This window comes from Lichenostomus cassidix, chromosome 25 (assembly GCF_008360975.1).
Source record: "Lichenostomus cassidix isolate B80296 chromosome 25, HeHo_3.0, whole genome shotgun sequence".
NCBI lineage: Eukaryota > Metazoa > Chordata > Aves > Passeriformes > Meliphagidae > Lichenostomus > Lichenostomus cassidix.
Genome location: NC_139505.1, coordinates 3,814,694 through 3,831,047, shown reverse-complemented (window position 1 = coordinate 3,831,047; position 16,354 = coordinate 3,814,694). Strand labels below are relative to the sequence as shown.

Genomic DNA, 16,354 nt, shown 5'->3' with positions numbered 1-16,354 from the left:
TTAGGATTTTTTTGGGGATTTTTTGGGGATTTTTTGGGGGATCTTTTTGGGATATTTTTGGGGGATTTTTCTGGGATTTCTGGGGATTTTTTTTATTTTTTAAAATTTTTTTTTTTTGGGAATTCATGGGATTTTTTGGGGATTTTTTGTGACTTTTTGGGGATTCTCTGGGGAGATTTTTTTGGGATTTCTTGTGATTTTTTTGGGATTTTTGGGGGATTTTTTGTGATTTTTTTTTTTATTTTTTGGGGTTTTTTTGGGGAATAATTCCAGGATTTTTTGGGGCATTTTTTGGGGATTTTTTGGGATATTTTTGGCTATTTTTTGGGATTCCCACCTGCTCGATCATGTGCCTCACTTTGCGCTGCTGAGACTTCAGCATGTCGTCCAGATGGTGAATCTCATTTTTGGGGATTTTTTTGGGAATTTTTGGAGGATTTTTTTGGGGATTTTTTGGGGGATTTTTAGGGGAACTCCCAGGATTTTTTTTTTTTAATTCCCCTATTTTTTGGGGGATTTTTGGGGATTTTTTGTGATTTTTGACGATTTTTGGGGGATTTTCGGGGGAGATGTTTTTGGGATTTCTTGTGATTTTTTGGGGAATTTTTTGGTGATTTTTTGTGATTTTTTTGGTGATTTTTTTGGTGATTTTTTTGGTGATTTTTTTGTGATTTTTTTTGTGATTTTTTTGGTGATTTTTGGGGGATTTTTTGTGATTTTTGGGGGGATTTTTTTGGGAACTTACAGGATATTTTTTTGGGATATTTTGGAATATTTTTGGGATTTTTGGGATTCCCACCTGCTCGATCATGTGCCCACTCTTAGCATTGCTGAGACTTCAGCATGTCGTCCAGATGGTTAATCTCATTTTTGGGGAATTTTTGGAGAATTTTTGGAGGATTTTTTGGGGAATTTTTTTGGGAATTCACAGGACTTTTTGGGGGGAATTTCCAGATTTTTTTGTGATTTTTTTGGGGATTTTTGGGGAGTTTTTGGGATTTCTACATTTTGGGGATTTTGGGATTTTGGGGGATTTGGGAGAATTTTGGGAGAATTTTTGAGGAATTTTTTTTGATTTTTGTGATTTGGGGATTTTTGGGGATTTTTTTGGGAGATTTTTTTGAGGAGATTTTGGGGGAGATTTTTTTGGGAATTCATAGGATTTTTTGTGATTTTTTTGGGGGAATTCATGGAATATTTTGGGACTTTTTTGGGAATTGTTTGTGGGATTTTTTTTGGGAACTCACAGGATTTTTTTACTGGGGAATTCCCGGATATTTGGGAGTTTTTTTGAGAATTCATGGGATTTTTTGTGATTTTTTGGGGATTTTGTGATTTTTGGGGGATTTTGGGGGATTTTTTGGGGATTTTTTGGGAACTCACAGGATTTTTTGGGATATTTTTGGGATTTTCTGGCTGCCCACCTGCTCGATCATGTGCCTCACTTTGCGCTGCTGAGACTTCAGCATGTCGTCCAGATGGTGAATTTTCTCCCTGAGAGTCGAAATCTCCTGCTGGAGCTCAGAGCAGCTGGGGGGAAAAATGGGGAAAAAATGGGAATAAAAATGGGGAAAAAATGGGGAAAAAATTCAGGAAAATGGGGAAAAAATGGGGAAAAATGGGGAAAAATGGGGAAAAAATGGGAATAAAAATGGGGAAAAATGGGAAAAATGGGGAATAAAAACTGGGGGAAAATGGGGAAAAATGGGGAAAATGGGGAAAAAATGGTTAAAGAAATAAATGGGGAAAAATGGGGAAATAATGGGAAAAATGGGGAATAAAAATGGGGAAAAAATCAGGCAAATGGGGAAGAAAATTGGAGAAAAAATGGGGAAAAAATGGGGAAAAAATGGGGAAAAATCAGGAAAAAGGGGAAAAATGGTTGAAGAAATAAATGGGGGAAAATGGGGAAAAAATGGGAAAAAATGGTTAAAGAAATAAATGGGGAAAAATGGGGGCAAATGGGGAATAAAAATAGGGAAGAATCAGGAAAATGGGGAATAAAAATGGGGAAAAAAATCAGGAAAATGAAGAAAAAATCAGGGAAAAGGTTAAAAATGGTTAGAGAAATAAATGGGGAAAAAACGGGGAAAATTGGAAAAAAATGGGGAAAAAATCAGGGAAATGAGGAAAAAATGGGGAAAAAATCAAGAAAATGGGGAATAAAAATGGGTAAAAATCAGGAAAATGGGGAATAAAAATGGGTAAAAATGGGGAAAATGGTTAAAGAAATAAATGGAAATGGGAAAAAATGGGGAAAAATGGGGAAAATGGTAAAAAAAAAAGGGAGTGGTTGCATGGGAAAATGGGAAAAAATAGGGAGAATTTTTGTCAGAATTCCCTGGACTTCTGTGGAATTTCTGGGATTTTTGTCAGAATTCCCAGGATTTCTGGTAGAATTCCCAGAATTTTTATCAGAATTCTCGGATTCTTGTGGAATTCCTGGAAATTCTTGTGGAATTCCCATTATTTTGTCGGAGCTCCCAGAATTTTTGTCAGAATTCCTGGTGGTTTTTTGGCAGAATTCCCAGAATTTTGTCGGAATTCCTGGGATTTTTATTATAAGTCTAAGGATTTCTGTCAGAATTCCCAGGATTTCTGTCAGAATTTTTGGGAATTCCCGTTATTTCTGTCAGAATTCCCATCATTTCTGTCAGCATTTCCACATTTCTGTTGGAATTCCCATCATTTCTGTCAGAATTTTTGGGAATCCCCTTTATTTCCGTCACAATTCCCATTATTCCTGTCCCAATCCCCGTTATTTTCTGGAATTCCCTTTATTTCCGTCACAATCCCCGTTATTTCTGTCAGAATTCCCAGAATTTGTTTCAGAATCCCCGTTATTTTCAGGAATTCCCGTTATTTCCGTCAGAATTCCCGTTATTTTCAGGAATTCCCGTTATTTTCCCGTCCCAATTCCCGTTATTTTCAGGAATTCCCGTTATTTTCAGGAATTCCCATTTTTTTTTGGGAATTCCCATTATTTTTTCGGGAATTCCCGTTATTTTTTTGGGAATTCCCATTATTTTTTCAGGAATTCCCATTATTTTTTGGGAATTCCCATTATTTTTTTGGGAATTCCCATTATTTTTTCGGGAATTCCTGTTATTTTTTTGGGAATTCCCGTTATTTTTTTGGGAATTCCCATTATTTTTTTGGGAATTCCCATTATTTCCAGGAATTCCCATTATTTTTTTGGGAATTCCCGTTATTTTTGGGAATTCCCATTATTTTTTCGGGAATTCCCATTATTTTTTTGGGAATTTCCATCTCTCACCGCTCCCGCTGGCTCTGCTGCTCTTTCTCCATGTCTCTCAGTCTCTGCAGCTCCGACTGAGCCGATTGCAGCTGCGAGAGCAGAGCGCGATGGTCCTGGGGAGAAAATGGGGAAAAATGGGAAAATTGGGAAAGAAATGGGAGAAATGGGAAAAAAAAGGGAATTAGGGAAAATCGGGAATGTTGGGAATGCAGCTGCGAGAGCAGAGCGCGCTGGTCCTGGGGAGAAAAATGGGGGAAAATGGGAAAAATGGGAAAAATGGGAATGTTGGGAATGTTAACAGGAATTAGGGAAAGTCGAGAATGCAGCTGCGACAGCAGAGCGCAATGGTCCTGGGGAGAAAATGGGGAAAAATGGGAAAATTGGGGAAATCTGGAATGTTGGGGAAATCGGGAATGTTAGCAGGAATTGGGGAAAGTCGGGAATGTTGGGAATGCAGCTGCGAGAGCAGAGCGCGATGGTCCTGGGGAGAAAATGGGGAGAAAATGGGAAAATTGGGAAATTGGGAAAAATAGGGAATATTGGGAATGTTAGCAGGAAATTAGGGAAAATGGGGAATGTTGGGAATGCAGCTGGGAGAGCAGAGTGCGATGGTCCTGGGGAGAAAATGGGGAAAAATGGGAAAATTGGGAAAAAAATGGGAATTAGGGAAAAAAATGGGAATTAGGGAAAATGGGGAATGTTGGGAATGCAGCTGGGAGAGCAGAGCGCGATGGTCCTGGGGAGAAAATGGGGAAAAATGGGAAAATTGGGAAAAAATGGGAAAAATGGGAATATTGGGAAAATTGGGAATGCAGCTGGGAGAGCAGAGCGCGGTGGTCCTGGGGAGAAAATGGGGAAAAAATGGGAATATTGGGAAAAAAATGGGAATTAGGGAAAATGGGGAATGTTGGGATTGCAGCTGGGAGAGCAGAGCGTGATGGTCCTGGGGAGAAAATGGGGAAAAATGGGAAAATTGGGAAAATCTGGAATGTTGGGACTGCAGCTGAGAGAGCAGAGCGTGATGGTCCTGGGGAGAAAATGGGGAAAAATGGGAAAAATGAGAAAAAAATGGGAAAAATGGGAATATTGGGGAAATTGGGAATGCTGGGAATGCAGCTGCGAGAGCAGAGCGTGATGGTCCTGGGGAGAAAAATGGGGAAAAATGGGAAAATTGGGAAAAAAATGGGAATTAGGGAAAAAAATGGGAATTTTGGGAAAATTGGGAATGTTGGGACTGCAGCTGGGAGAGCAGAGCGCGATGGTCCTGGGGAGAAAATGGGGAAAAAATGGGAAAAATTGGGAATATTGGGAAAAATTGGGACTATTGGGAAATTGGGAAAAATGGGAATATTGGGAATGTTAGCAGGAATTAGGGAATGTTGGGACTGCAGGTGGGAGAGCAGAGTGCAATGGTCCTGGGAATTGGGGAAAAAATGGGAATGTTAGCGGGAAAATCATCGGGAATGTCGGGAACGTTAGCGGGAATGTTGGGATTGGGAAAATTGGGAAAATCAGGAATGTTGGGACTGCAGCTGGGAGAGCAGAGCGCGATGGTCCTGGGAATTGGGGAAAAAATGGGAAAATTGGGAAAATCGGGAATGTTGGGAAAATCAGGAACGTTGGGAAATTAGGGGGAAAATCGGGAATGTTAGCGGGAAATTAGGGAAAATTGGGAATGTTGGGAATGCAGGTGGGAGAGCAGAGAGTGATGGTCCTGGAAATTGGGGAAAAAATGGGAATGTTAGCGGGAAAATCATCAGGAATGTCGGGAACGTTAGCGGGAACGTTAGCGGGAACGTTAGCGGGAACGGGAAAATTGGGATTGGGAAAACTGGGAAAATCAGGAATGTTGGGAATGGGAAGAACACCTTCTCCATGTTAGCCAGCACCCGTTTCAAACCTCTTCCCAAACCCCAAATCCTCCCAATCCCAAAGTCTCCCAATCCCAAAGTCTCTCAATCCCAAAAACCCCACAAACCCCCAAAAAACCCCAAAAAACCCCCAAAAAAACCCCAAAAAAACCCCAAAAAAACCCCCAAAAAACCAAAAAAACCTGAAAAAAGCCCAAAAACCCCAAAAACCCAAAAAACCCCAAAACCCCAAAAAAACCCAAAAAAACCCCAAAAAACCCCAAAAAAACCCCAAAAACCCCAAAAAAACCCAAAAAACCCCCAAAAACCCCCAAAAACCCCCAAAAAACCCCCAAAAAAACCCAAAAAAACCCCAAAAAAACCCCCAAAAAACCCAAAAAACCCAAAAAAACCCCAAAAAACCCCAAAAAACCCCAAAAAAACCCCCAAAAAAACCCCAAAAAAACCTCAAAAAAACCCCCAAAAAACCCAAAAAAACCCAAAAAACCCCCAAAAAACCCCCAAAAAAACCCCAAAAAACCCACAAACCTTCTCCAGGACCCTTTTCAGTCTCTGCAGCTCTGACTCCTTTCCAAACCCCAATAACCCCAATAATCCCAAATAATCCCAAATCTTCTCCATGGCTGCCAGGATCCTGCTGAGTCTCTCAACCCCAAAAACCCCAAAAACCCCAAAAACCCCAAAAACCCCAAAAACCCCAAAAAAAACCCCAAACCTTCTCCATGCTAGCCAGGAACCTCTGCAGTCTCTGCAGCTCTCTTTCCCAAATCCCAAATCCCAAACCCCAAACCTCCAATCCCAATAATCCCAATAATCCTAATAATCCCAATAACCCCAATAACCCCAAAATCCCAAATAAACCCTAAAAAAACCCCACAAAAACCCCAAACCTTCTCCATGTTGCTGAGGTTCCTCCTGGCTCTGCCCAGCTCAGCCTCCCTCCTGTCTCTCTCTCATCCCAAAAACCCCCAAAACCCCAAAAACCCCCATAATCCCAATAACCCCACAAACCCCAATAAAACCCAAATAAAATCCCACTAAAACCCCAAAAACCCCAAACCTTCTCCATGTTCACCAGGATCCTTTTGAGTCTCTGCAGCTCTGACTCCTTTCCAAATCCCAATTATCCCAATTATCTCAATTACCCCAGTAATCACAATAACCCCAATAACCCCAAAAACCCCAATAACCCCAAAACCCCAATAAAAACCCCAAAATCACCTTCTCCATGTTTGCCAGGTTCCTCCTGGCTCTGCCCAGCTCAGCCTCCCTCCTGTCTCTCTCATCCCGAAATCCCCAAAATCCCCAATTATCCCAATTATCCCACAAACCCCAAAACCCCAAAACAACCCTAAAAGCCCCAATAAAACCCCAATAAAACTCCAAAAACCCCAATAAAACCCCACTAAAACCCCAAAAACCCCAAACCTTCTCCATGCTGGCCAGGACACTCCGCAGTCTCTGCAGCTCTGACTCTTTCCCAAATCCCAATTTTCCCAATTATCTCAATTATCTCAATTATCCCGATAATCCCAAAAATCCCAATTATCCCAAAAACCCCAAAAAACCCAAAAACCCCACAAAAACCCCAAAAGCACCTTCTCCATGTTTGCCAGGTTCCTCCTGGCTCTGCCCAGCTCAGCCTCTCTCCCAAATCCTCTCATCCCAAAAACCCCAATAAAACCCCAATAACACCAATAATCCAAATAATCCCAATTATCCCAAATCCCCCCAAAAAACCCCAAAACCCAATAAAACCCCAATAAAACCCCACAAAAACCCCACAAAAACCCCAAACCTTCTCCATGTTCAGCAGGTTCCTCCTGGCTCTGCCCAGCTCAGCCTCCCTCCTGTCTCTCTCTCATCCCAAAATCCCCAAAAACCCCAATAATAACCCAAATAACCACAATAAAACCCCAATAAAAACCCCAATAACCCCAAAAATCCCAAAAAAACCCAAAAACCCTAATAAAAACCCCAAAATCACCTTCTCCAGGTTCCCCAGGTTCCTCCTGGCTCTGCCCAGCTCACTCTCCCTCCTGTCTCTCTCCATCTCAAAAACCCCAAAATCCCCAATAACTCCAATTACCCCAATAATCCCAATAACCCCAATAATCCCAATAAAACCCCACAAACCCCAAAAAACCCCAATAAAAACCCCAAACCTTCTCCATGTTCACCAGGTTCCTCCTGGCTCTGCCCAGCTCACTCTCCCTCCTGTCTCTCTCCATCTCGCAGCTCCTCAGCTCACTGTTGGCTCTGTTCGCCTCCTCGCTGTACCTCTGCAGCGTTTGCTGGAAATCCCAAAAATTTTGGGGTTTTTTTGGGGGGTTTGGGGGGAAAAAATGGGATTTTTTGGGGTTTGGGAGGAAAAAAATTGATTTTTTCGGGGGTTTTTGTGGGGCTTGGAGGGAAAAAATGGGATTTTTTGGGGTTTATTGGGGTTTTTTTGGGGGGAAATAAAGGGTTAATTGGCGTTTTGGGGGTTTTTTGGTGTTTAGTTGGAATTTTTTGGCATTTATTTGGGGTTTAATTGGGTTTTTTGGGGGTTTAATTGGGGATTTTGGGGTTTTTTGGGGTTTGGGGAAAACAGTTGCAGTTGGCTCTGTTCGCCTCCTCGCTGTACCTCTGCAGGGTTTGCTGGAAAATCCCAAAATTTTGGGGTTTTTTGGGGATTTGGGGGGAAAAAATGGGATTTTTTTGGGGTTTGGGAGGAAAAAAATTGATTTTTTCGGGGTTTTTGTGGGGTTTGGAGGGAAAAAATGGGATTTTGGGGTTTATTGGGGTTTTGAAATAAGGGTTAATTGGGTTTGGGATTTTGGGGTTTAATTGGAATTTTTTGGGGTTTAATTGGGGATTTTTGGGGTTTGAGTGGAAAAAAAATGGATTTTTTGGGGGTTTAGTTGGGGATTTTTGGGGTTTATTTGGGGTTTAATTGTGTTTGTTGCATTTTTTGGGGTTTAATTGGGTTTTTTGGGGTTTTTGGGTTTTTTGGGGTTTGGGGAGAACAGTTGCAGTTGGCTCTGTTCACCTCCTCGCTGTACCTCTGCAGCGTTTGCTGGGAAATCCCAAAATTTTTGGGGTTTTTTTGGGGGAAAAATGGATTTATTTGGGGTTTGGGGGGAAAAAAATGGAGTTTTTTGGGGTTTTAATTGGGGTTATTTTGGGGTTAATTGGGGTTTTTTGGGTGTTTTTTGGGGTTTAAGTGGAATTTTTGGGGGTTTAATTGGGGTTTTTGGGGATTTGGGAGGAAAAAATTTGATGTTTTTGGGTTTTTTGGGGTTTAATTGGAGTTTTTTGGGGTTTAATTGGGGTTTTTTTGGGGTTTAATTGGGTTTTTTGGGGTTTAATTGGGGATTTTGGGGTTTTTTGGGGTTTGGGGGAAACAGTTGCAGTTGGCTCTGTTCACCTCCTCGCTGTACCTCTGCAGGGTTTGCTGGAAAATCCCAAATTTTGGGGTTTTTTTGGGGTTTTTGTGGGGTTTGGGGAAAAAAATGGGATTTTTTGGGGGGTTTTGGGGGGAAAAATGGGATTTTTTGGGGTTTAATTGGAATTTTTTGGGGTTTTGGGGGTTTAATGGGGTTTTGGGGGTTTTATTGGGGTTATTTGGGGTTTAATTGGGAATTTTAGGGATTGCACGGAAAAAAATGGATTTTTTTGGGGTTTAGTTGGGGTTTTGTGGGGTTTGATTGGGGTTTATTTGGGGTTTTTGGGGTTTGGGAAAAAATAGGATTTTGGGGTTTTTGGGTTTGGGATTTTTGGGGAAAAATGGCATTTTTGGGGGTTTTTGGGTTATTTGGGGTTTAATTGGGGATTTTTGGGCTTTAATTGGGGTTTTTTGGGGTTTAATTGGAATTTTTTGGGGTTTTTTTGGGGTTTAACTGGGGTTTTTTGGGATTTAATTGGGGTTTCTTTGCGGTTTGGGGGAAAAAAATGGAGTTTTTTGGGGGTTTAATTGGGGTTATTTGGGGTTTAATTGGAATATTTTGGGATTTAATTGGGGTTTTTTAGGGGTTCGGGGGGAAAAATGGAGGTTTTTTTGGGGTTTAATTGGTTTTTTTGGGGGGAAAATACATTTATTTGGGGTAAAAATGGATTTTTGTGGGGTTTAATTGGGTTTTTTACGGTTTTTTTGGGGGTTTAATTGGGGATTTTGGGGTTTAATTGAGGTTTTTTGGGGTTTAATTTGGGGTTTTCTGGGGTGGGAAAAAAAGGTTTAATGGGGTATTTCTGGAGAAAAACCCAAATTTGGGGGTTTTTTTGGGTTTGGGGGGAAAAACCGGATTTTTTTAGGGTTTATTTGGGGTTTAATTCGGGTTTTGGGGGGTTTAATTGAGTTTTTTGGGGTTTGGGGGAAAAAATGGAGGTTTTTTGGAGTTTTTTGGGGTTTAATTGGGGTTTTTTGGGGCAGAATTTCCAATTTTTTTGGCCAAAATTCCCAATTTTTGGACAAAATTTCCCAAAAAACTCCCAAACTGGAACCAATCCTCCCCAGAATTCCGAATTTTTGGGGCAGAATTCCCAATTTTTCAGCAGAATTCCCAATTTTTTACCAAATTTGCCCAATTTCTTTGGGCAAAATTCCCAATTTTGGACAGAACTCCCTATTTTTTTACCAAAATTCCCAATTTTTCGGCAAAATTCCTGATTTTGGGTCAGAATTCCCAATTTTTTTGGCCAAAATTCCCTATTTTTTGTCAGAATTCCCAATTTTTTTTGCCAAAATTCCAGCTTTTTGGCCAAAATTCCCAATTTTTTTTTTGCCAAAATTCCTGATTTTGGGTCAGAATTCCCAACTTTTTTAGCAGAATTCCCAATATTTTTTAGCAAAATTCCCAATTTTTGGGGCAAAATTCCTTTTTTTTTGGCCAAAATTCCCAATTTTCGGCAGAAATCCCAATTTTTTTGGGCAAAATTCCTTAATTTTGGGTAAAATTCCCAAATTTTTGACCAAAATTCCCCATTTTTTTGCCAAAATTCCCAATTTTTTTTGGGAAAAATTCCCAATTTTCCCACCTGGAAGTTTTCTCTCTCCAGCTGATGTTTCTTTTCAGCCTCCTGGAGTCTCCTCAGCAAATTTCGGGATTTCTCTTCTTCCTCCTGCCAAAAAAAACCCCAAAAATCCCCCAAAAATTCCCCAAAATTCTCAAAATTCCCAAAAATTCCCGAAATTCCAACCCAGATTATTCCAGAAAAGTCTTTCCCACCTTTAAAAATTCCAATTTTTTAGCCCCAAAATCCCAAAAATCCTCTCAGTTTTCAAAAATTATGAAATTTTCCCCAAAATTTAACCCCAAAAAATCCTAATTTTGCGCCTCGAAAAATTCCAGGGTTTTCCTGGAAATTCCAACCCAAAAATCCCAAAAAATCCCAATTTTCTGCCTCCAAAAATTCCAGGATTTTCCCCAAAATCCCAATCGAAAAATCCCAAAAAAGTCTTTTTTCTGCTTCCAAAAATTCTGTAATTTTCCTCAAAATTTCACCCCAAAAAATCCCAATTTTCTGCCTTGAAAAATTCCATTTTTTTCCCCAAAATCCAACCCCAAAAATTAAAAAAAAAATCTTTTCCACCCCCAAGAATATTTTTTTTTCCCTCAAAAATTCCAGGATTTTCCCCCAAAATCCCAATACAAAAATCCCCAAAAAAATCTTTTTTCTGCCTCCAAAAATTCCATCATTTTCCCCAAAATTTCACCCAAAAAAATCCTAATTTTCCGCCTTGAAAAATTCCAGGATTTTCCTGGAAATTCCAACCCAAAAATCCCAAAAAATCCCAATTTTCTGCCTCTAAAAATTCCAGGATTTTCCCCAAAATCCCAATCGAAAAATCCCAAAGAAGTCTTTTTTCTGCTTCCAAAAATTCTGTAATTTTCCCAAAAATTTTACCCCAAAAATCCCAATTTTCTGCCTTGAAAAATTCCAGGATTTTCCCCAAAATTCCATCCCAGAAATCCCAAATATTCCACGATTTTCCTCAAAAAAATCTTTTCTGTCCTCAAAAATTCCATTATTTCTCCCAAAATTCCATCCAAAAAAATCTCAAAAATTCCACAATTTTCCCCAAAATCCCAAAAAATCTTTTCCATCCTCAAAAATCCCCAAATTTCACCCAAAAATCCCCAAAATTTCTCAATTTTCCCCAAAAAATCTTTTCCATCCTCAAAAATTCCATGTTTTTCCCCCCAAATTCCATCCCCAAAAATCCCACAATTTTCCCCAAAAAAATAATTTTTGTCCTAAAAAATTCCAGGATTTTCCCAAAATTCCATCCAAAAAAATCCCCAAAAATTCCACAATTTTCCCCAAAATTCCCAAAAAAAAAAAATTCTGTCCTCAAAAATTCCATAATTTCTCCCAAAATTCCACCAAAAAAAATCTCAAAAATTCCACAATTTTCCCCAAAATCAAAAAAAATCTTTTCCATCCTCAAAAATTCCACAATTTTCCCCAAATTTCACCCAAAAATCCCCAAAATTTCTCAATTTTCCCCAAAAAATGTTTTCCATCCTCAAAAATTCCGTGTTTTTCCCCCAAAATTCCATCCCAAAAATTCCACAATTTTCCACAAAATTCCCCAAAAAATCTGTTTCATCATCAAAAACTCCATTATTTCCCCCCAAATTCCATCCCCAAAAATTCCACAATTTTCCCCCAAAAAAATAATTTTTTGTCCTAAAAAATTCCACAATTTTCCCAAAATTCCATCCGAAAAAATCCCAAAAAATTCCACAATTTTCCCCAAAATCCCAAAAAATCTTTTCTGTCCTCAAAAATTCCAGGATTTTCCCTAAAATTCAACTCCAAAATTTCCACCATTTTCCCCAAAATTCAATCCCAAAATTCAAAAAAATCCAAAAATTCCAAAAAATCTTTTCCGCCCTCAAAAATTCCATGTTTTTCCCCCAAAACTGAACTCCAAAAAAACCCCCAAATTCCATGATTTTTCCCCAAAATTCCCAAAAAAATCTTTTCTGTCCTCAAAAATTCTAGGATTTCTCCCAAAATTCCATCCAGAAAATCCCCAAAATCCCACAATTTTCCCAAAAAAATTTTTGTCCTAAAAAATTCAAGTTTCCCAAAATTCCATCAAAAAAATCCCAAAATTCCACAATTTTCCCCAAAATTCCCAAAAAAAAATTCCGTCCTCAAAAATTCCATAATTTCTCCCAAAATTCCATTCAAAAAAAATCTCGAAAATTCCACCATTTTCCCCAAAATCCCAAAAAATCTTTTCCATCCTCAAAAATTCTGTGATTTTCCCCAAAATTCAACTCCGAAAATCCCCAAAATTTCTCAATTTTCCCCCAAAAAAATCTTTTCCATCCCCAAAACTCCCCAAAAATCCCACAATTTCCCCCAAAAAAATAATTTTTGTCCTCAAAAATTCCATGTTTTTCCTCCAAAATTCCATCCCAAAAAATCTCAAAAATTCCACAATTTTCCCCAAAATCCCAAAAAATCTTTTCCATCCTCAAAAATTCCACAATTTCCCTAAAATTCAACTCCAAAAATCCCCAAAATTCCACCATTTTCCCCAAAATTCAATCCCAAAATTCAAAAAAATCCAAAAATTCCAAAAAATCTTTTCCATCCTCAAAAATTCCATGTTTTTCCCTCAAAATTCAACTCCAAAAATCCCCAAAATTCCACGATTTTCACCAAAAAAATCTTTTCTGTCCTCAAAAATTCCACATTTTTCCCTGAATTCCATCAAAAAATCCCCAAAATTCCACGATTTCCCCCAAAATTCCCAAAAAAATCATTTCTGTCCTCAAAAATTCCATAATTTCTCCCAAAATTCCATCAAAAAAAATCTCAAAAATTCCACAATTTTCCCCAAAATCCCAAAAAATCTTTTCCATCCTCAAAAATTCCATGTTTTTCCCCCTAAATTCCATCCCCAAAAATCCCCAAAAATTCCACAACTTTCCCCCAAAAAATAATTTTTGTCCTAAAAAGTTCCAGGATTTTCCCAAAATTCCATCCGAAAAAAATCCCAAAAAATTCCACAATTTTCCCCAAAATTCCCCCCAAAAAATTCTGTCCTCAAAAATTCCATAATTTCTCCCAAAATTCCATCCAAAAAAACTCAAAAATTCCACAATTTTCCCCAAAATTCAACTCCGAAAATCCCCAAAATTTCTCAATTTTCCCCCAAAAAATCTTTTCCATCCCCAAAAATCCCCAAAAATCCCACAATTTCCCCCAAAAAAATAATTTTTGTCCTAAAAAATTCCATGTTTTTCCCCCAAAATTCCATCCCAAAAAATCCCCAAATTCCACAATTTTCCCCAAAATCCCAAAAAATCTTTTCCATCCTCAAAAATTCCATGATTTTCCCTAAAATTCAACTCCAAAAATCCCCAAAATTTCCACGATTTTCCCCAAAATTCAATCCCAAAATTCAAAAAAATCCAAAAATTCCAAAAAATCTTTTCAGCCCTCAAAAATTCCATGTTTTTCCCCCAAAATTGAACTCCAAAAATCCCCGAAATTCCACGATTTTCCCCAAAATTCCCAAAAAAAAATTCTGTCCTCAAAAATTCCATTATTTCTCCCAAAATTCCACCAAAAAAATCCCCAAAATTCCACAATTTTCACCAAAAAAATCTTTTCTGTCCTCAAAAATTCCACATTTTTCCCTGAATTCCATCCAAAAATCCCAAAAATTCCACAATTTTCCCCAAAATTCCCCCAAAAAATTTTCTGTCCTAAAAAATTCCAGGATTTTCCCCAAAATTCCATCCAAAAATCCCAAAAAATCTTTTCCATCCTCAAATATTCAACAATTTTCCCTGAATTTTGGGGATTTTTAGGGAAAATCCTGGAATTTTCAATGGAAAAAAAGATTTTTTTTGGGATAATTTGGATTCCAGAATTGGGAAAATTTGGGATTTTTGAGGAAGGAAAACATCTTTGGGGATTTTTAGGGAAAATAATGGAATTTTCAATGGAAAAAAAAATTTTTTTGGGATAATTTGGATCTCAGAATTGGGAAAATCCTGGAATTTTTGAGGGAAGAAAACATTTTTTTGGGATTTTTAACGAAAATAATGGAAATTTTCAATGCAGCAAAATTTTTTTTTTTAAATTTTTAGGGAAAATAATGGAATTTTCAATGGAAAAAATATTTTGGGGGAATTTTTAGGGAAAAATAATGGAATGTTCAAAGGAAAAACTTTTTTTTTTGGGGATTTTTAGTGACAATAATGGAAATTTTAATGGAAAAAACTTTTTTTTTAACGTTTTTAAGGAAAATAATGGAATTTTCAATGGAAAAAAAGATTTTTTTTTTATTTTAGGGAAAAATAATGGAATTTTCATGGAAAAAAGATTTTGGGATGAAAATAATGGAAATTTTAAGAAAAAATCTGGAGAGTTTTGGAAATAATGAATTTATAAATTTTATTTTTTAGGCAAAAATAATGGAATTTTCAATGGAAAAAAAAATTTTTTTGGCTAATTTGGATTCCAGAATTGGGAAAATTTGGGATTTTTGAGGATGGAAATAAATTTTTGGGATTTTAAGTGACAATAATGGGAATTTCAATGGAAAAAAATTGGGGTTTTTTTAATTTTCAAGGGAAATCCTGGAATTTCCAATGGAAAAAAGAATTTTTTTGGGATAATTTGGATCCCAAAATTGGGAAAATTTGGGAATTTTCAAGGAACGAAAACATTTTTTTTTTATTTTTAGCGAAAATAATGGAATTTTAATGGAAATTTTTTTTTTAAGTTTTTAGGGAAAATATTAAATTTTCAATGGTTTTTAAAATTTTTTTAGGGAAAAATAATGAAATTTTTAATGGAAAAAAAGATTTTTTGGGGATTTTTAGGGAAAATAATGGAAATTTTAATGCAATTTTTTATTATTTTTAGGGAAAATAATGGAATTTCCAATGTAAAAAAATAAATTTTTTTTGATTTTTAGGGAAAATAATCGAATTTTCAATGAAAAACCATATTTTTTTTGGGAAAATTTGGATTCCAGAATTGGGAAAATTTGGGAATTTTTCAGGATGGGAATGAATTTTTAGGGAAAATCCTGGAATTTTCAATGGGAAAAAAAAAAAATTTGGGATAATTTGGGAAAAATCCTGGAATTTTCAAGGGAGGAAAACATTTTTTGGGGATTTTTAGCGAAAATAATGGAAATTTCAATGAAAAAAAATTTTTTTTTCTGATTTTTAGGGAAAAATAATCAAATTTTTAATGGAAAAAAAGTATTTTTTTAAATTTTTCGGGAAAATCCTGGAATTTTCAATGGAAAAAAAAGACTTTTTTGGGAAAATTTGGATCCCAAAATTGGGAAAATTTGGGAATGTTTGAGGAAGGAAAACTTTTTTTTTGGATTTTTAGGGAAAATAATAGAATTTTAATGGAAAATTTTTTTTTTTTAAATTTTTTTGGAAAATCCTGGAATTTTCAATGGAAAAAAAGCTTTTTTTGGGATATTTTGGATCCCAAAATTGGGAAAATTCCAGAATTTTTGAGGGAGAAAAACATTTTTTTGGGATTTTTAGCGAAAATAATGGAAATTTTAATGGAAATTTTTTTTTTCAAATTTTAGGAAAATAATGGAATTTTCAATGGAATTTTCTAATTTATTTTTAGGGAAAATAATGGAATTTTTAATGGAAAAAGTATTTTAGGGATTTTAGGAAAATAACATAAAATTTTAATGCAATTTTTTATTATTTTAGGGAAAATAATGGAATTTTCAATGGAAAAAATAATTTTTTTGATTTTTAGGGAAAAATAATGGAATTTTTAATGGAAAAAAAATTGTTTTGGGGATTTTTAAGGAAAATAATAGAATTTTCAATAGAAAAAAATTAATTTTTTTATTTTTAGGGAAAATAATCGATTTCGAATGGAAAAACATATTTTGGGATTTTGGGAAAATCCTGGAATTTCAATAGAAAAGCGTTTAAGGATAATTTGGGTCCCAAATTGGGAAAATTCAGAATTTTGAGGGAGAAAAACATTTTTTTGGGATTTTTAGCGAAAATAATGGAAATTTTAATGGAATTTTTTTTTAAATTTTTAAGGAAAATAATGGAATTTTCAATGGAATTTTTTTCTAATTTATATTTAGGGAAAAATAATGGAATTTTCAAGGAAAAAAAGATTTTTTTGGGGATTTTTAGGGAAAATAATAGAAATTTTAATGCAATTTTTTTATTATTTTTAGGGAAAATAATGGAATTTTTAATGGAAAAAA

The 16,354-nt window shown here is 36.4% G+C and overlaps 1 protein-coding gene across 1 annotated transcript in view; it reads right to left on the bottom strand.

Moving 5' to 3' along the window:
• The window catches only part of TUFT1 (tuftelin 1), a 47,398-nt gene that overhangs the window by 7,836 nt on the left and 23,208 nt on the right, over positions 1-16,354 (bottom strand). Inside the window, exons 7-10 of the mRNA XM_085082221.1 lie at positions 10,147-10,242; positions 7,296-7,424; positions 3,278-3,372; positions 1,425-1,530 (exon numbers count right to left, since the gene is read on the bottom strand). Coding sequence (XP_084938347.1) covers positions 1,425-1,530; positions 3,278-3,372; positions 7,296-7,424; positions 10,147-10,242 — 426 coding nt within the window. The remainder of the gene's footprint in view (positions 1-1,424; positions 1,531-3,277; positions 3,373-7,295; positions 7,425-10,146; positions 10,243-16,354) is intronic.